The following is a 20464-nucleotide window of genomic DNA, read 5'->3' on the forward strand; positions in this document are numbered from 1 at the left end:
TCTGAGGAAAGGTTTATGGAGTACTTTCAGGACATTTTCATACTGCATTTAAATCCCTGCAGTGAATTTAAAGAAAATAGTGTGTTTATGATCATCTCTCAAGGGTCCCTTGTCTGTTAAAGTGTTGAATTCATGTGTCTCAGAACATGTATAACTGTATTGAAAGTAGTAAGATTGACAACATACTTAAATTTAAGCATAAGTTTCCAGGCATTTGTTGCATTGTGGCTCTGACAAGAACATATTTGATGGATGATCTCTGTGCTCTGAGAAAAGTCAATGAGAAATGTTGAGAGAAATTCTTCTTATGATGCTGCTGCCTCAGAAATGTAGTGGGGAGATCTGTCTGATATAGGATCTTCAGTTGTATTACAGCTTTGTAGTCATGGATTGAGGTATCACAAAATAGTCATGGATTGAAGAAATAGAGTCTATCTGCTTTGATTTTATTCATATTTCTGGGAACATGGAGCAATATTCCTTTTATAAGCATGGTTTGCAAAAGCACTCATTTGGACTTGACAAGGTCTTTGTTTTCAGCTGTGTTATACAAGACTGACTATATTCTTGGGCCTATGGTGTGACTCCTGGGGATGGTTCTGTGGATGGCCAGGAACTGGACCTGATGATCCTGAGGGGTCCCTTCCAACTCATCTTAATCAGTGATTCTGTGATGTGTGTCAACCTATGCTTAAGCATGATAAAAATGCATATAAAAATGGTCTTCTGACTTGGGGTGCTTACAAGTAAGAACATTGATATGAATTAAATTATTTATGAGAAAAGCATCTAGCTAGAGGTGTAACTGCTTTAGCCTTTAAAGTTCTCTAAAACACAGACAGGAGATAAACAATAATAACGGCCCATTTTGTGACATTGTCAGGGAAGAAAATGAAGGGAGAACATAATTAGGGCTTCTCATATGAAACTAAATTTTTCACTTGATGTTTCCTGTGATAACTTGTGTGATGTTGTATTTGAGTTTACTTCCATTATCTGTTTCCCTTTGTTATGTGTGCAAACTTTCTTTAACATCCTCCTGTAAATAAATCTTTTGCTTCCTCTAAACAAAGATAGAGTAAAATTAGTTTAGTTTTAGAATTTTTTGTCTTATGTATTCAAAACCCATAAAGAGGTGCATGAAAAAAAGCTTGTTAGCCTTAATGTATTTTAAAAATGTATTAAAAATAGCCTAAGAAGTGTTTTATCTGGTTAGGGCTATTACCTGCTTTTTTGCACTATTTGCTTCAAAGTTTATGCTCCTGTATTTGCATAGACAATAGCACTGTCCTTCATTTCTGGATAGGTATGTCTGGGAGCCTGAATATCAATATTCTAAAAAGCATAATGGATCTCTGTTACTTTTCAATAATATTTTTAATGTTTTCTGTCTTCTCAAATGAAAAAAAGGCAGAAGATCTCACCAATTTAATTCAATTTAATTAATAATAACCTCCCAATTGTTTAATTTTACTCTTCCATAACTATCCAGTGCAGAGTTTTTAATTTCTGCAACAGTTTCATTCCAGTTTTCAGATATTGCCTTTCTTTATCTATTTTGTTTTTTTAAAAATTTATTGAACATCTTGATTGAAGAAAGTAATAATATCTGAAAAATTATCAGTACTTTATTGTCTACTCACAGGACTATTTGAATAGGAGGCCTTCAAAAGGAGTTGAAATCAGTGCAATGGTTCAGTGAAAATATGCACAGGCTTTCTGGGTAATGATAATGCATTATTTGCTGAAAAACATCAAAAGGGTTTGAGTATATTCTATCTAAGGTGGCCAGAAACCACTATAGAGAGAAGAGCTCAATTTTCCATCTGTGGATCATTTAGTTTTTAGTGGAAGACAAACACTGGATAGTAATTATGGCTATAAAATGATACTTTTAATGAACAGACTGAAGAGTTATGTTAAGTGATTTCCTGCAGTATACTACTTGGCCACCTGTGGGGGAAAAAACCTACATCTATTCCTTCCTCCACTCTCCACACACACACTGGCATCTCAAAACTTGATCTATGGTTTACACTTTCAAGATAAAAAATTGAACTTGATTTACACTAAGATTTCCTCTATTTGTATGTATAGTTCTCTCTGTCCCACTAAATATTATTTAACAAAGTGTATTACCAGCAAAATATGTTTTTTAAACAGTATATATAATTTTTGATTTGTGTGGCATAACACTGTAGACTAAGGGGACTTGTGTGGCCATTACTATCTATCACAAATGTAAATGACTCAAAATCTTTCAAAAACTGTTTTAAATCATATGAAGTCCTTGAATCTAACACGTTTAATATGTAGAGACTTAAAGCTATGGTATAAACTTTGTAGAAATGAATATAATCATTCATGACTTACGCAGTAATTCAAGCATACATATTGTACTGAAAATAAAATGTTGAATGAAATTCATTGGAATAGGATGAGAAAGTATTAAATGCTATAAATTTTATTAGATTGCTTTAAAATTGAAGGCTTGTTTTCCTTTTTATTTCATTTTCTTGTTCATTATTATAATGATTATAACTTCCTATCTTTGCAAGTGCACAGAAGGCCATTTAAAACAATTTCTCTGTCTTGGGGACACATCTGAGAAAACCTCTGCATTTTGAAAGGAAATGGCAGTGTCTTGAAATTTTGAAGGTGTGGTTTCAGGTTGTAATAGTCTAAAATTCAGGAAAGGACCATGGGAGTGTTTTGAAATTATCTCTGGGAATTTATTTCTAAGCAACAAATGGTCTCCTCTGTGAATGCATATGATCAGAGCATGTAAACAGATAGAGTCACGTTGTTGATACACCTGATATTTGAAAGAGAAGGTCATAAGAAAATGCTCATGCTCTATGAATTGCCTAGTACTGTGAAAAAACAGTGAAAAATATTTATGCTGAAAAGCAGCAGTAAGTTTCTTAAAGATTCTCCCTCAAAGCGTCAAACTCAGGTGGGCAAGACCGCCGTAATGTTAAAAATCTTTCCAATAACCTTCCTTGGATACTTGTAAGGAGAATAGATGCTTGTCTGCACAAAAGATCCTGTTTCCAAGCCCAAAAACATCAACCTCGACCTAAAGGAGAAAAGTGTAAGCCGCAAGTGATTATTTCATGGAAGTATTTCTGTAACTTCAGGTAGATGCAGATAAGTGTTATGGTAATGGAGGCACCCTGAAAATTTAACTTGTACTTCCTCTACTAACTCCTCCTTATTAGAGCTACAATCAGATAAAAGTTGTATTTTTCATTTACTATCCTATAAAACAGTGATAATACAATATTACATTTTTCAATAAGATTAAAGTCTTTTAATCTTTTCTAGGTAATCTAATCTAGGTAATTTCCATGGAAATTATTTGATGCTTAATAGTTTACCACAGTTTTTTGTGAATTAGCATGTGGTCTTTTTTTTCCCTTTTTTTGGTATGATTTATGGCTATTATCTATGTGAATTGCTGTCAAACTGCATGGGGTAAGTTCTGAGAAATATATTTCAGGTTTTCCCTTGGAACTGGTCAAAAATTGGAAATTAATGAAGCAGTTATGCTACTGCCCACTGAATATTCTACTGATTTGATCTTTGCTTTGTTTGCTGCAACATTTGTGTGAAGTAAAATCTGTTCATGAAATACCCAACACCTATGTCCTCTTCTCATAGGTTGAATTTAGTGAAAAGTTATATCATATGATTGATGTTTCTCCACTCTTTGGAATTACTTCTTTCTGCCATATTTTTGCAGGTTCTATTTAGAAAATTGCCCATGTAGAAATTTTCACACTTCTGCAGTCACATCTACTAGCTTCTTTTCAAAGCAGAGCTAATAGTTAATTTTTCAGAAATATGTCACGTTCTTTGCTTTTCTTTTAAGACTCCAAGGTCTTTCTCTGTAGAAAAGTCAATAAGACATATTTTAGCTATTCAGTATATTCGGGGATTGAGTCTGTTTTCAAAAGACACAGCATAGTATATAAGAAAAGAGTCTTTCCAGTTTAATGGTCATGCTATGTGATGCTTTTCTGGTGTGTCAACTACTATGGGACTGAGATTAGCTAATCACAGTTAGGCACCCTCATAGTCAAAGAAAGCAACTAAAAAAAACAAACCCCAAAGGCTAAAAACCAAAGAAGCAGGTAAAAGAAATGACCCCCCTCTCTTGACATTGGGGTGCTTGTCATTCATGTCTACAGCAGCCAAAGTATTGAGTTTAATAGAACATATCATGTTAGTGCATTATCACTGACCACGTCCTTCTAGAAGGAGTGACTTTTGTTATAAAAATACTCACTCAGAAGATGCATTCAGATTTCTTTTTTTATACATATACTAAGGGGTAGTTTACCCAAGAAAAACAGTATTTCCATTTGGAAATAACTTCAATATCACATTACTTTCCACTGTAAGAACAAATAGTGAGGAAGAGCAAATCAGACTGTCAGTTGCAGATGAATTTTGGAAGTCAGTTCTGCTATGATCCATCACACCCAAAAATTAATTTTCTTCCATTAATATCACTGAAAATGTTGTTTACTTGACAAACTTGAATGAATCAAGGCTTAGAAGATACATCATAGCACTGCCTTAGGACAGGGACTGTGCCACTCCTCATGTACCATGCAGTGATAAGAAACTTGGTGTCAAATGTAAATAAACTCTTCTCACTGGAGAAGTTTGCCTGGTAAAACAGCTCAGTGTATTCAATCGTGACTTTAACAGCAAAAACTCTGAATTATAATTACTCCATGCTAGCAGAAATCTCTTACTCAGAAGTCCATCATGTTGCATAATATCATGTGAATTGTGGTAAAGATTTTAAGAATTTGTAGCTTTTATCTATGTTCCTGCTGTTCATTTGATCTCTAGTCATCCAGCTAAAGCCACAAGATTTCTAAAAAAGAGCTGCTTTCAATGGAAGTGTAATGTGTCTCTTAAATATGTTTTCCAGACTCTATGACTGCACACACAAACTAAATGGGGTTGTTTGCACAATATTGCACAAGTGATAGTGACCAGGAGAAAATTATATTTGGGGTTGCACCCAAAGGAAAATAGGAGGGAGAGGTATACTTGATAGCCATATTTTACATTTTTAAATGTACAGTTGCTTAAGGGCTAATTCTAATCCTTTTCCATAATTTTCTTGAATGATAATGCTCCTCAATGAGATTCTTTATTTGTATGTTTAAGCAGTGGAAGAGAACAAATTTTTCTACTTAATAAAATACCATCCTGGTAGTACAATGCTGGGTCTTGATATTCCATTTTAGATATCAAGTCCATTAGGATCTAGACATTATATCTTGGGGTACTTAATTTCTTTAAGTTCCAGCAGTATATAACTTGGTCCAACTTCTTCCTTCTCATCAACACAATACACCTGAAACTTCAGTTGTACCTAGTTTTGTTTCAGTTTTCTTTTAGTTCTCAAAGATTCTGACAAGAGCTAGAAATTTTCACCATCTAGTTGAGACTTAAATAGAAGATGTCTTATTTAACCCATGTATTAAACAACATTTTCAGTGATATTAACGGAAGAAAACCCATGTATAAAGCATGTTTTCCTGAAGGACACCAACTCTTCTTCAAAGACCTTAAAGAATCCATAACTCTATTTACTTATGGCTTGTAAACCACATATTTCTATTTTTGGAGGTTTTTACATCAACATGCAGAAGTGACATTGCTACCTCCTGACTCTTATTTTGGGCACACTGGATTGTAATTCAGCATCTGATATGACACAACCTTGCTTTGCTGTGCCGTTCCAAAATTAGATAAGAAGTATGTATTGAATACTTCTGGATTTTTCTGCAAGATTATTACTAGCTTCTCTTGTAATGACATGAAACTATTTATCATTATACTTACTATTTACAAAGGAACTCAAGTTTTCTATTAGTGTTTCTTTCCTAAAGCTGTATTTTCCTTCATCATGGGCACCAGTGATTTCTTTCTCTTACTCAAACAGGCTTATGTTTTCATCACAATTTTTCTGTGGTTTACATTGGTTGTTACTAAATATCTATTCATCATTTGATATTACGGTTATATAACTAAAAAAGAAGAAAAAAATACTGATCCTCCACCAGCTGCAATAGGCTTTTAATAAGACATAATTTTGATTATATTATTTATATAGTATGTATTTTATTATATTTCATATATTTATTACATAAAATTTATACATTTTAGTACTCAGTTTTTTGGCACTTAGCCTTTGCTGTGCTTTTTTTTCTTGTAAGCTTTATTTGATTTCATTATGGCTCAAGTTCTTGCACAATGGTATCAGATAAGCCTTACTTTCTTTTCCCACATAAACCAAATTCCAGCTCCCTCACCTTGATCATGTCAGCCTCTGAAAGAATATCATCAAGCTAATTGTGGTTATAAATGTCTGGAAGAAAGATGCTGAACTGAAAAATCACACTTCCAATTGAATAAATTGTTCCTAGGAAATTTACTAGGAAAGTTTATCTCAGCAGTAGAATAAAAAATAAGAGTTTATATAGGGACAGATAAATTGTTCTTCAAAGAGCATGGCAAAAACATTTCCTGGAAACTTTCCTGAAAGCTCTCTGGCCAGATTCTAATATCATTATCCTTGTATCATTAAAAAAATTTGCTGAAACAATCAGATACATGAAAGAGCCTGGGCTTTGGGGAAAGAATTACTAGCTAAGGACAATCAATGTAAAAATCGCACAAAGTGAAAAAAAAAAATACAAGAAATTAGAGACAAGTCAGTTGTACCATCTAGAAGAGGGAGATAATGTAGAAAACTGTCTTCTCTGAAAATCAGTGGGCTTAACATACCTAAATCATCCAGTTTTCAATAGAGGTTTGAATGACTGCAGTCTAACAAAACATATAAACCATCTACTGCTTATATGTATGCCACTTGCCCTAAAGGCACAGGGTTTTTAATCTCATTTAGCTCCCTGTGAAAGACAGTTAAACTGAGGTATATTACATTGCAGTTTCTGAAATTTAAGACTATGTCATGAGCAGTTGTTGAATCACCTGCCTAATCCTGAAATGTTATTCTTCTATAGCTTGATCACATGTTTAATCCCAGCAGGATTTATTTTTAAACAATCAAGACTAAAGAGAGAAAAAAATGTTGTCACAGGGAAATCAGCTCCTTCAGGTAAAATAATCCTGTTTATGGGTAAAGTGGCTCAGCTGGCCTCCAGAAAACTATTTTTTTTAACAGGGATTAGAAACTGAGATTCCACAAAACACATATTGCACTTTTAAAATTTTACAAGGGGAAAGCATCTTAATGATTAATAGGTTAGCTTGCTGACTATCAGTTTTTGACTTTTGTTCTATTTATATCATTTAGGAAAACAATCTGCATTACACCCTAAGTAGAACCTCCATTTTTTTTACATAATTTTTTTCCTTTCGTTGAACACCAGCCTCAACTGGTGTTTTCCTACTATTCACTGCAAAAATGTGTCTGTGTGTGAATGTGTGGCATAGTAAAAATCTAGAAAGAAGCAACTCGGTCAAGGGTGTGGCATGTCATGCAGAGCTTTAATCCAAGAGAGGTCACCAGTTTCAAAACCTTATGAGCTTGCTTAGATTTCCCAGCTCTTTTATGCCCAGCTATGAAATAAGTTACCCTTTCTTAGGAATTGAGCATTGCTAGTATGTGGATTTCACACTGGAAGCTTGTGAAAAAGAAAATAGTCACCAATAGGTGAGTAAAAACCATTAGAACACTCAAATAAGCAAAGTAATTGTTTAGAGCTTTCCAGTTATAACATGTTATTGGAATGTTATGGGAATTTTTCATGTATTTGGAATGAAAATCTCACAGACTCATGCAGACGTGATAATTACAAACTTGGAAGACATTTGAGGGATAATGGTCCCTGTGTTCTGGTGTTTACTGCTGTGAATGCGTAAGAGCTTAATAGGAGCAAAATATATAAATGAATTAGGAACTGCAACTGTATATATATTACAATTTTAAATTCATTTAATGGCTGAAAAAGCTGGGGTTTTCTTATAAAAATGCATTTTCTATAATCTTTCAGTGTATCTTTGCATGAGTTTTAGACATATCATAGTTATTACAAGATTTTTTTTTTTTTAAGGGATGTGTGTCCACCAGTAGTGGAAATAGGCTGAGAGAATCCATGCAGATGGAGCTAATTAGCCATGGGATCCAACCAGGAGAAAAATCACAGTCATGGTTTCACAAATTCGCTGTTTATTGTTTCTGCATGCATCTTAAGGACTTAGTGCCTAAAGGGGCTTCAGGTCTGTGTTGGGTTAGTAGGGAAGGGTGAGCAGTCTGCAGGGTAGAGAGAAAGGGGACTCAGAGGAACAGGACTCAAAAAGTAGAAAGTGATTGCATCAGCAGGGAACTGTGATCAGAGGGTGTGTGGAACAGAAGCCCATTTTCTTACACAGTGTGCAAGGGTGATGTGATTCCTAGTTCCAAGCCTCTTGAAATTGGAGATCTTGGGTTCTCCCTGTTGGGTGCTTTCAGGTCAAGTTTACCTTTGTATTCAAAAAGACCCCTCACTGCTTGGAAGGCTGACACTCTTAGCTCAAGGTTCACACACAGCAGTGTGTGCAGAAATGAGTGGGGATGGAGGAGATCATGGCTGGCTTAAGGCACATTGGTGTTTGTTAACACAACGTGTGTCTGTGTTAAACACAGTATAAGTCTTGTGGAAAAGGCCATATGGTTAAACATTATTTGAGGACCTTTCTTAAAGTTAATAGGATGGTCTAGACTTTATATTGAGTTTTAATTTGCTTGAATCCTGACTTTTTTTCTGTCTAATCTGAACTGAAATTGAATTATATAACAAAAAAAGAACTCAATTTTTTTCCTAATGAAGATGTTTAACTCTTTTTTCCCTCTCTACATCAAGAAAAATATGATATTTTAGATATGCCTGTGCTGTGCTTCAAGACAGGTGTAATGAGTTAAGCAGTTTGATATTTTCCACTGTTCCTCCTGCTTTAATTTTAGGCAACTTTGTAATGATATTTTTCATATCAGAGATATTATCTAAATGCTCTGTTTTGCTATCCTGAGCACATGACATGTGTGGCTCACAAGACCAGTTAAAGTGATCCTTTCCTATCTCACATTAAAAAAAAAATTGCAATAAAATAAATTCAGAATTTTTTTCTTTTAGTAATAATCTTTGTTATTAATGTTTGGTGAGAGGTACTAAAGCAGAAGAGAGATTGCAGTCTTTGTCCCAGCTTGAAACAATCAAACACAGCTTTAAATATGAAGTTTGCACAGGCTGAAGTTTTTGCTAGAACATACTTAAAGATAGTGTGAACACCCTTGAATACCTATGTGAATATCTTTAAGCATACTTAAAGATATTCAGATGTATCTCTTGTAGAAAAATTTTAACCCACTAATTATCCAAATATATTGGGCTCACTTCATATATGATTTAAGAATCAGCTCAGAGATTAAATGTCCCTCCTGCCTTGTTTACAGGTGTAAACTTGAAATTGTTGCCCTTCATGTTGTAGGAAATGATTAAAAATCACCTCATCTGAAAGCATTTGGAACAAACTCAGCACTAGAGAAAACCATTAGTTTTGAAGCCCTTGAGTCATCTGGAATCTCCAAAGTTTTACATTATTGATGCTTAGATTGAATTTCAGATTGTTCTTTCAATTGTCAACAGTTTGTAGAAGCTGCTGCACAATAAGATTAACAAACATTAACAAACAATTTCTAAAATATTAAATAATGCATTACAATTTTCTATTTTTACATTAGTAAAGAAATTATTAGTGATAAGAAAATATTTATTTTTAAAAAATCTTCACTTTCTTAACAGAAATCCCCCCCAAAATTGTGGAATATATAATTCCTAGAAATAATACAATCTCTCAGAAGAAATGGTCTTTTCTGAACTTATGTTAAAGATTTTGTTGTGCTCTTAGAAGTTTCTTGCCTCAGGAGTTCTTTTCTTGTGTTTTCCCTTACAGATTTCTCAGTAAGTACTTTAGCACAGCAGTTAAGCTGTAAATAAGATTGCTCTGATGAAGAAACTGTTTACACCCAAGTATAGCTCAGAAAGTTGTTAAGAAATACAAGATGGGTCACTCTTACTTCCCACCCTCTGGACTTTTACATAATAAGCTGGATGCAGAAAGAAGCACTTAACATTTCCTATTTTCTTTTTTTTTTTCTTTTCTTTATTTTTGGTTTTTTTTTTTTTTTTTTGTATATAGCTATTTTCTGGGGCTGTTGCCCTAAAATGCTTTGATAGGATGGCAGAAAAGGGTGCAGTGCAGAAAAACCTCTAATCTCCTCAATCTTGAACTGTGAATTGCATATGCACATTGATAAGCCTTTGGTGTACTGGATGTATTAAATTTAAAGCAAGAATTTATCTCCTTTTCTGTTAAAGCTTTAGTGGTTTCACAGACACTAATGGGCAATAAATAAGCAAATGCTTTTTCTGACTTTGATAACTACACTTTGGAGTTTGTGACACAAATGAGAATGAGCAGTTTCAAAATACTAGAGATGCAAATATCTTTATCTTTCTTATCTCTATGAAACAAATCTTCATGAAGGTGTTCTGCATGTGCCTGGCGTTGCCATACTGATCTGGAAATGTGCTAGTAACCAACTGTCTCTAAAAAGCACCTGTGGAGTTAAACTTACTGCCTTGCTCATTATGAACCATGTGAAATTATGCTATATTCCCATCTTGGTTGTATTATTGAAAATTTCATAACATCTTTGCAGCCTTAGGAATGCAGGGACAGCTGAGACTACTTCATGAGGTAATCTAAAATTATTATATCTCTGCTTTCACTTATATGTTCTCTTCAGCCTGAGGACCTGGTTGAAGGAAAACAATATTAAACCATGAACCAATTATAACCTGCAAGACCTCAGTCCATGAACTAGATACCTGCCAATGTGTGTTTAGATCACTTTGTGTTAAGATTTTGCACTAAATCCTAAAAAAAAAAAAAGCAGAATCAAATGATTCTGTGCCAAAAAACTGAGAAATTCCTCAAAGATTTCATTAATTTAGGAATTTTATTAATTGACTCTTCTGGTTCAAAGGGAGGTCAAACTGTTAGAAATAGAGAAGCCAAGGTCAAACTGTTAGAAATAGTATAGGTTTATTACTAACAAAGTACAGGTTAACCAGTCTGACGAGTGATCATAGCAGGCTGTCTAGCTTCCAGCTGCAGAAGACAGCATAAAAATTTACTGCTTGTGAAACCTGGCAAATTATTATTCTTCAGACCCAGAACACTAGAACTTGGGATTTGATCAAAGTTTATCCTGAATGAATCTTTTCTGATACCCCCAAGGAGTGATCCAACATGATTTTCTCTGTGTGCTAAACCTCTCTTGTCTTTTGCCCCCAGAAGGGAGGAAAAAGATAGTTTCTTGTCTCCTTGAATATTGTGGTTAACGGGCTTGAAGAAAAGGTCATACTTTATGCAATTCTAGTGTAGCCTACCTAAAGAACTTCTAGGGAGAAATACAAATCAATCTCTTTTTTTCCCCTAAAGCTATCTTGCTGTAAAACACCAGCCTTAATGGTCGGCTGCATTCTTTTCTGACTCTGTAAAAGTTTCTCACTAGTGGTTCTCACTAATGTTAGTAGAAACAGGGTGCATAGCTTGAGGACAGATTATAGTCTTTGTCTTGTAGGACATGAAAATAATTGAGACTTTGTTGTCAAGACCTGGAGTTTTTTTTAAGTGCTAATGTGTTTTGGCAAGACCCGTCAAAAGTACATCTCATACTGAAAGACACTCATTCTGGAATGTTAGATGGGAACATGCAAAATACACAAGTCACCAGGCAATTCATATCACTTTTGTGATCTCCACCATAGCCCAAAAAACCTTTTGTTCAAGTGTGTTCAGCATTTTTCAGTTGATAAAAAAATGGTTATCCTTGAGGATGACATTTATCATCTGTGCTAAGTAGTTAATACTAAAAGAGCTTAAATCACATCTTTTAAATAAATTAATTGATGATTTTTTATTTCAAAAAAAGTAAGAAATTTTTATGAACAAAAATACTACCCTTATTTTTTTCATTTAGAAAAATACCAATATTTGTACAGTTTAAAGGTCAATGTGTGTGGATGTTGTTTTTTTAATTCAACCCCCCCTTTAAATAGTGAGTGATAAATGTTTTAGACATTCTGTTTAATCCTTGAGAAGAATAATACATTCATTGGTTTAACTCTGTGTAGGTACATCTCTTACTACCATGGGTTTTTTTTTTGTTTCTGTATTAGGTTATTCACCTGGTATTCATAATGTAGAAGAAAACCAATCAGCATTATTCTGTATTCCTGGTGTTGTGCCCAGGAATTAAGAAATCACTGTCTCTGATTCTGTTCATTCTTTGTCAAGCAGATATTATTTTAAATTTCCGAACGACGTATGTCAGCAAGTCTGGCCAAGTGATATTTGAAGCAAGATCTATTTGTATCCACTATGTGACTACGTGGTTTATCATTGACTTAATTGCTGCACTTCCTTTTGATCTTCTTTATGCTTTCAACGTCACTGTGGTAAGTACTAACCTGTCTTCTTAATTGCTCTCTTTATTCAAGAAGGGTTTGTTGATGTGGGGTTTTTTTCAACAGATCTGGAGGCTGCAACTGAATTAACTAAAATACCTAGGTGTCTTTTACAGCTTTGTGGTGTATTTTCACCCTGGATGTACCAACTTTTTATTTCAATTATCTTTGCTTTGTAAACGGTTGCATCTTTGTTAGCTTCATGTCTAATTACTCAAATACAGTTTGCTATGACTTTTGCTCTCTTATGGTGTAAAAATTCAGTCCTCAATTTTTCAAGACTCACACATTTTTACGGTGGTAAAATAAATCACTGTCAGGGTCAACATGTTTATTTAGTCAGGAATCCTCTTTCTCTTTATTTGTGAGAATTTTCATGCAAAAAATTACAGCATGACTACTAATTTTTTGTATGTTCTAACACGTATTGCTTACAATTGTCACTTTGACTTTGGTTTCAACTCATCTTTTTTTTTTTTTTAGGAATGTAATGACAAAAAGCTTAATCTGCTTCGAAAATGTTTGTTCTAAAATTAGGTGATGTCACAGTCACGATGGATTACATTTGCATTGGCTTACTTATGCTAAGACAAAGGTTTTTATTCTGCTAGCCCTACTGGATTTTGTAGAGTAGGGATCTACAAGGCAAAATTGCAATAAACAAACAAGCAAACAATTCCCCCACCTCCTGCCCCTCTGAATGAAAAGGTTCAGATTTTGAAAAAAATATCAACAGACATTTCTTAATTTTGTGGATTTTTGTCATAAAAGACTAAGGTTATAAGCTGTCCACTTTCTAATTCCCATTATTTTGATCTTTCATAAACAGATGCACTCAATCTCAATTTTATTAAAAGGGAGTTGCAGACTAGTAGAGAGATGATAGAATAAACACATACCAAAAAAAAAATTAAAAAAAGAAAAACCAACAAACATAGAAAAGCACTAGTCAGGAAGCATCCCATAAAAGGTGTCATGCTTGATTTTATAATTTAATTTAGTTTCCTTCAATGAACTCCCTTTTCATGTCATTTATTACAGAAAGAACCATCAATCTAATGCTAGTGCAGATGCTTTTAAGAACCTGATAGCTTCACATTGTTGATTGTTTCCTTATAAGAAATGGGTAATCTATGATTTCAATACATTACCATCTCAGTTTATCCCTTATACTCCAACCAAACAGCCAGCATAATAATGTTGGCTTAAAACAAATTTTTGTCCCCAATGGAAGGACTGATAAGATTTCTGTACTTAATTCTGGAAAAGAAAGAACTATCCAATGATTATTTTTACAATTAAAATGTCACACTGTTAAAAATGCTGCCATAATATGATTAATACACATCTCTTGTTGTACTTTTAAGCTTTTTCCCTTAATGAGACCTCTGTATGATTCCTTGACGGGAACACAGTGCCTTACTGTATCATATCTCCTGTTGTGACAAGACTTGGCAACTGTTAATATAAACCTCAAGATAACAATGACTTATCAACGGTCTCAAAACGGGGGGAGGTGTTAATCACGCTACACTGTTTTCAGACTTCACGATTTAATAAGCCATTTCCTCATGTCTGTTCTCAGATTTTTCACTTCATCGACTTTCAGATGTTGTCTCAGCAGAACGGTGAGAAGGGGCATCAGGGAGCATCTCACCCCTTTGCTGCTCAGGCCCCGGCACAAGGGCCAAACCTTTAGGGAGGCCCTAAATTCTGCGAGCCATAGGTATAGTGCCATACATACCTGTGTATGTATGGCACAGATATGTCACCACCCAGCTGGAGATTGATGGAGCTGGAGTGTGTGTAAATGCTGTGGAGTCTGTTGCTGGTTTTGTATATATTTTGTAAGTTGAATTCTATGAGTTGGCTCTACTGCCTTTACACCTTACCTGGATTCTGCCCTAGTGTTAAAATCAGGGACTCTTTGGGGATCTGAGACCACTGGCACATTCCTGCCTATCCTCAGTGCGTGCTGATACCCCAGCTCCTTCCATCCTTGTGTTCATCTGACATAAAGGTTCCCTTAATTTGGAAAATATGGTTTCAAATATTGCCATAAAAACCAGGCCATTAAGCCCTAGTTATAATACTCAATAGCTTTTTGAGTTGCTATTGATGGTTGAAGGGCAAGAGTGTCATTTTTGAGGAAAAGCAAGAAACCAGGTGGACAAAAAATGATTAAAAATCTCTCCCACCAGTCATTTCTTAAAATGAATCCTGTTTCTTCATTAATTCATTTTTTGTGTAGGAGATGACTCTTCCAAGCAGAGAACTTGGTTTGTTGCAACTTTTTTTCAACTTTATTTTTTATTACAACTTTATTTTTTATTTCATCATTGGTTTGTAGAAACTTTATTTTTTGTCAGTACTTCTCAGGACTATGCTGATTGAGTTTCTGTAAGTCTCAGATAAAATTCTGTCCTTGTCCTTTTGACAGAAAAACCCAGCTAGTCTAAAACGATTAACAAAACTGAAAATTTTGATGATTTTATATCTGTGGGCAAAGAAAAATCTATGCAGGCACAAGTATGAGTGCTGACTCCTTATTTTGTCTCCCTAAATTTGTGGCATAGAAAAAGAAGCTGCCTGATGGCATTTTAGATCTTCCAATGACATATTTGGCACAATACCAGAGGAACATTTGGCATGACTAATGAGAAAATTCAGAGCAATAGTACATGATTAATTACATCTGTGTTCAATTTTATGAAGAAATGGTTTTGAAATGGGGCAGTCCTTAGGCCTTAAAATGAAACCTGCTTCCACATTAAAAAGCAAATTATGATATATGATTCATGTCTTTATATCTGTAGCTTAACAAAAATGGTCAGAATTTAGGGAAGACTGATAACTGGCAGGGCACACATAGAATTATAACAGTCCTTTTGCAATTTCTTGTTTGTAGGAATCTTAAAAAAATAATGAAATAATTTCTCCAAAGCTATCATTACTTAATTGTGGTGTTTTACAACGTAGGGTCCCATGGGAAGATGAAGGCTCCAATGTGTAGGCCATAGCACATATACAATCATTATATAAAAAGACATACAAATATTTGTATGTTACTGCTTCACCTTGAAGAGTCAGTCATGAATAAGGACCCATTTCTGTTATAAGTGCAACAGACCCATGTTTGGTTCAAACAAGCTGATGAGAGAGGAGAAAAGGAGACTTTGTGGAATGAATTACCACTGAAACAGAGGCGGTTGGTACAGTTTCATGGCAGTTAAAGAATAACCATAAATTAAAGCTATATGATTGTAATAATATAAACCTGGCAAGTACTTTAAATATTTTGCAGCCTTCTGCCTTAGATTTGCAGGTATTCTTGGGCTTAAGGCCACAGACACAACTAATTCTCTGACACTGTAGATGGAGAATGACATAGAAATGAAATGCAAGAAACAACCTTGTAAATATTTGTGTGCTCAAATGTCAGACCTTATTTCAACAATGTTTTTTGAAAAATGCCATACTTTTTGTTGATTTTCTGTTTTCCTTTCTATGTACATGAAAAAAAATGTAAAGGTTCCTGAGGAAAATAAAAACACATTAAATAATGGGCTGCAAATATTGCCCTTTGAAGAGGCTCATGGGAGAAGTGTTTATGCACTACCAAAAGTGTAGTGACAGAAAAAAATAGTGCTTGTAGATTCCTTATTTTCTTCTTTACAGGTTTCTCACATGCTTAACTCCTGAGAGTGGAATATAATCAATGAGTTGTTAAATCTTTGAAAAAATCAAAAGCACCTGATGTTACAAAATATGTCAGTCATCTCAGATCTTGATGTTGGTGAATGCACATCAATAAAATTTAGATTTCAGATTATTAGCTTTGGTAGCAGAAAGGCTCAACATCAGGATATTCTGGATTAGCAAAAGCAAAAGGATATTTATTGAGCTGTGTTTTTTAGGCTTGCTTTTGGGAGAGCCCTTTACTGTGCTCTGGGAGTGCTGTGGCAAGACATGTCAAGTCTGATATTACTTTTCCAACTGATGTGGGCATCCTGTATCTAGGAGGCCATAATCCTACTGTTTCATTAATGAAGGAAGAAAAAAAAAGCTTCCTGTTAATAAAAATTATGGCTATTTAATCTTAGACAAATACATTAAAACTCCTTGTATCCTAACCTGTACATTTTTTTGCTAACTCTGCCCAACAGCTGAAGCACAAGCCAAGTACATTCTCTAAAAAACTGTGGGCTGTGCACAATATGGTATGGATGTATGTTGCAGGATGCTCTGGAAGGGTTGGGGTCATCCAGAGACTGTTTGCTTTATGCTGAGATTCCTCTAAAGCCAAAGCCATATACTTCATAAACTACTGTGTACTTAGGGTGCTGAGAAGATTAGGTGATGCTTTTCCCACATAAACTTGAAAGGCAATAATATTTTAGTTAAGGAATTTAGGAAGAAGTATTAGAAGTTTTAATGACAGCTTTTTTGGACTACTGCTTAGCACAGAGCAGTAAAATATGCCCAGGTCCCTGAATACAGGGTTAAATCTCAAGAAGAAATCTGAGCCTTCTCTAACTTCTCTGCTTTATTGTTCTGCAAAATATCTGCTACTTGTCATTGCTTCTTCCATGCTAAATTATAGGCTGGTTTCATCTCGTACACAGTTAAATTAGGTCTGCTGTTAGCTGAAGCTGAAAATCATTGTGTGCTTGAAGATACTTATTTTGTGGTTTCATATTGCAATCAAATGATCTTTGGTCAGTTTGACAATTGTCTTTCTCTTCTAGAGCTGGGAAGAATCAGTTTTTCACAGACACAAATTTTTAAGCTAAATCTGAAAGAGGACTGCTTGAAAAAAAGATAACATGAAAGATCTAGCATTTCAAGTTTGGTTGGTTTACACAGAAATAACAATTGTGTATTTACACATCAAAATTTCACACTTTTTTTTACAGCATCTTTGCCGTTCTCTGGTGTCTTAAGATTTAGCCTAGTCAGCTGTGCAGCTGAATGAAGAGTGGGCAACATTTCATAGAGCTTTAGAATTTCCTGTCTTGAAACAAGAAGACTGTGTGATAGAAGTAAGTTGCTGCCAAGCTGTTTGGGTGCTGACAAATGGTTTTCTCTCCCGGTTCTCCCAGGTTTCCCTCGTCCACCTTCTGAAAACCGTGCGGCTCCTGCGCCTGTTGCGCCTCCTGCAGAAGCTGGATCGCTACTCCCAGCACAGCACAATCGTTCTCACGCTCCTCATGTCCATGTTTGCCTTGCTTGCTCACTGGATGGCCTGCATCTGGTATGTCATAGGGAAAAGGGAGATGGAGCAGAACAACCCCCTTACTTGGGACATAGGTAAGTTCTTCCTTCCCGCATGGACGCACATGTATATATCAGCACGCACGTGTATATATCCATAAATGTGGGTAAATATATAAAAAGGCGTGTATAAGTCACTTAAAATTTCAGGTTTTATTCAATCTTATACCATTATTTAGTGCTGTTTGTAGAGAAAAGGAAGAGACTGGCACTCTCTGAATTTCTGATCAATCTGAAGAAGAGGGTTAAAAAAAATCAGTTGGAAAAAATACAAAATTATTTTAGATTTTTAAGAGTGATTCAAAGTTGGAAAAATTCAGGAACTGTGTAGGAAATGACTAGACAGACTGCATAGAAGAATGGATTAGACAACTCATCCTGGTTTCCAAATTAGGAAAATTCATCAACCAAAACATTCCCTCAAGTGTTCAAATTATTTCTTCTTAGGCATTGAAACAGATAGGCCCTGAAATGTCTTCAAGTTAAAAACTCCCTCTGAAATTACTGTCTAGAGGATCTGCAGGCCTAGATTTTTGCAGAGCAGATGAGGTGTTTGTTAATGGAATGCTCAGTCTTGGTCCAATCTTTAGTTTCTACCCCAGCCTTCATTCTGACCCGAGTGTTCCACATTAACTCTTCAGATGTCAAGATTTTCATTTTTTGTAATGAAACATCTTCCATAAACAAAGTTTATTTAAAGGTGAGACAGTTTGCCCAGACAAAAAACGTCTGGGGTGGGGAAAATAATGCAAACACCTGTGACCAAAGGCTCAGCGATATGCATTCAAACTGCAGATTGCCCTATTTTTATCTCCTTTAATTTGTTTGGTTTTTTCTTAGCCCCATTATAATCTGTTTAAACATCACCTAATTAGGATAAATCTGAGGGAAAAATAACAATCATATAAAAGTGCTTAACCTCAGAGAAGCGAGGATGCTGGGTCAGGAAGAGAAAAGAAGAAAGAAGAAAGTTCAGGAAATATGTGTTTCCAGTTTTTCAATAGGTTACTTTAAGATTTGTGGAGTCTTCTTATTCTTCTAAGTTGATTGTTGATTTGTCTTTTCATTTATAAACCAGGTCTGTGACCTGCTGCTGAACTCTTTATAGGGAGCAAACTTCTGACAAAAAAGACTGCAGCTCTAGGGGAGAATATACAAAGAAAGCCCACTGGGCAAAAATTGGTCAAATACCGCAAACAGAGAAACAAATCCAGATAATAATAATAATGATAATAATGTCTCTCTGGTGGGAAGCAGCTCTGAAGGCACTTTGTCAGCTTATGTAGGCCACAAACAATAGCTGCTTTCAAAGCATTCATTGCAGTCCAAATGATGATGGTGGCTGCAGCCTTGCTCCCTGGGTAGGACTGCTGGCCATGCTCCCCATGCTCCTTTTTCCTCGAGGCAAGGCCACGTTCAGAAAACTCTCCTCATGTACCCTGGGGCTCTTGGCATTTATTACTATGAAAGCATTAACCTTCACCCATCAGTTTTGTCCTTTCTTGGGCAACAGCAGTAATAACCAAATGTCCCAACAACCTCATAGAACCAATCCCAGTTTAACTGGAACAGAGACATTTCCCAGAAATCCCATTTGTGTCTCAGTGCAGGGGGTTCTATCTGGGTTATCACAATCTTCCCATGGGCTTCCCAGGCTGGAACTGCTCCCTAACAGCCCCTCACCACCCACTCACCCCAACCTGCCACAGTCAGGGACATTCCCTGGGCATCTGTAGGTAGCGCATTTCTACACTGGATGGGCCAAAGCACTTAGTGGTGTGTGCTTTCAGGCTTTCACCTTCTACATGGAAAAAGGGCTTTTCTATCGGGCTTACAGATAGGCATTCTTTTAGGATTTTTCTTTCCTAAAGGTATGAGTTTGCATTTCTGTCTGGAAGGCTGTTCCACCACCTTCATGGATGGTCTCTAAAATATTTAGAAGCTATAAATTTATAATAAAAATTATACTGCAATGACTCCTGTAATGCTCCTACAGATATTAGTTCTAGAGCTAAGTTAAATAATTTATAGCTTTGGGGATTTGTTTGGATTTTTGTTTGTTTGTTTTGTGGGTTTTTTTAAAATGAAATAGTTTTAAAATGTCAAGGTTTAAAATGTTAAAATATTAGATACTGTTTGAAAGAAAAGAGCTCAGAAAATTCCAGATATCTGTCATGAAGCTGTTGTTTTGCAAGGACCACTCCAGCATTGACAAAATTTCTGGTTAAGCTTATGTGTCGAATATATGAGCACAAAAATTTAGATTATGTAATTTTTTCAATCAGTACAAATTCTGCTGCTCTCCACATGCAAACCACTTGCTGATGAAACACAATGAAATTAAGTCTTGGTCCTCTGGGTATCTTTGGCTGTTCTGGTGATTATATGTAGCCAGCCTTTCATTGTCATTTAAGAAAACTTCAAATGACAAGTTCACTACACCTCATAGCATCCACACTGGGGATATTTTGAGGGGAGAATAGTAGTTGTAATTTAGAGTATGAGTGATTAAGCAAAGTAAAATGAGGTCTGGAAATTATAATAAATCATAAGCAAATAATGCACACAGGAGAAATCTTGCTTGGAGTATAATTAAGGTAGTATTACTGTAAAGCACTGAG

At 35.2% G+C, this 20464-nt stretch overlaps 1 protein-coding gene across 1 annotated transcript in view; it reads left to right on the forward strand.

Annotated features, from left to right (window-relative positions):
- KCNH8 (potassium voltage-gated channel subfamily H member 8) overlaps positions 1-20464 on the forward strand; it is a 176441-nt gene that overhangs the window by 91695 nt on the left and 64282 nt on the right. Inside the window, exons 6-7 of the mRNA XM_059856301.1 lie at positions 12403-12560; positions 17672-17879. Coding sequence (XP_059712284.1) covers positions 12403-12560; positions 17672-17879 — 366 coding nt within the window. The remainder of the gene's footprint in view (positions 1-12402; positions 12561-17671; positions 17880-20464) is intronic.

This window comes from Haemorhous mexicanus, chromosome 1 (assembly GCF_027477595.1).
Source record: "Haemorhous mexicanus isolate bHaeMex1 chromosome 1, bHaeMex1.pri, whole genome shotgun sequence".
Classification (NCBI taxonomy): Eukaryota; Metazoa; Chordata; class Aves; order Passeriformes; family Fringillidae; genus Haemorhous; species Haemorhous mexicanus.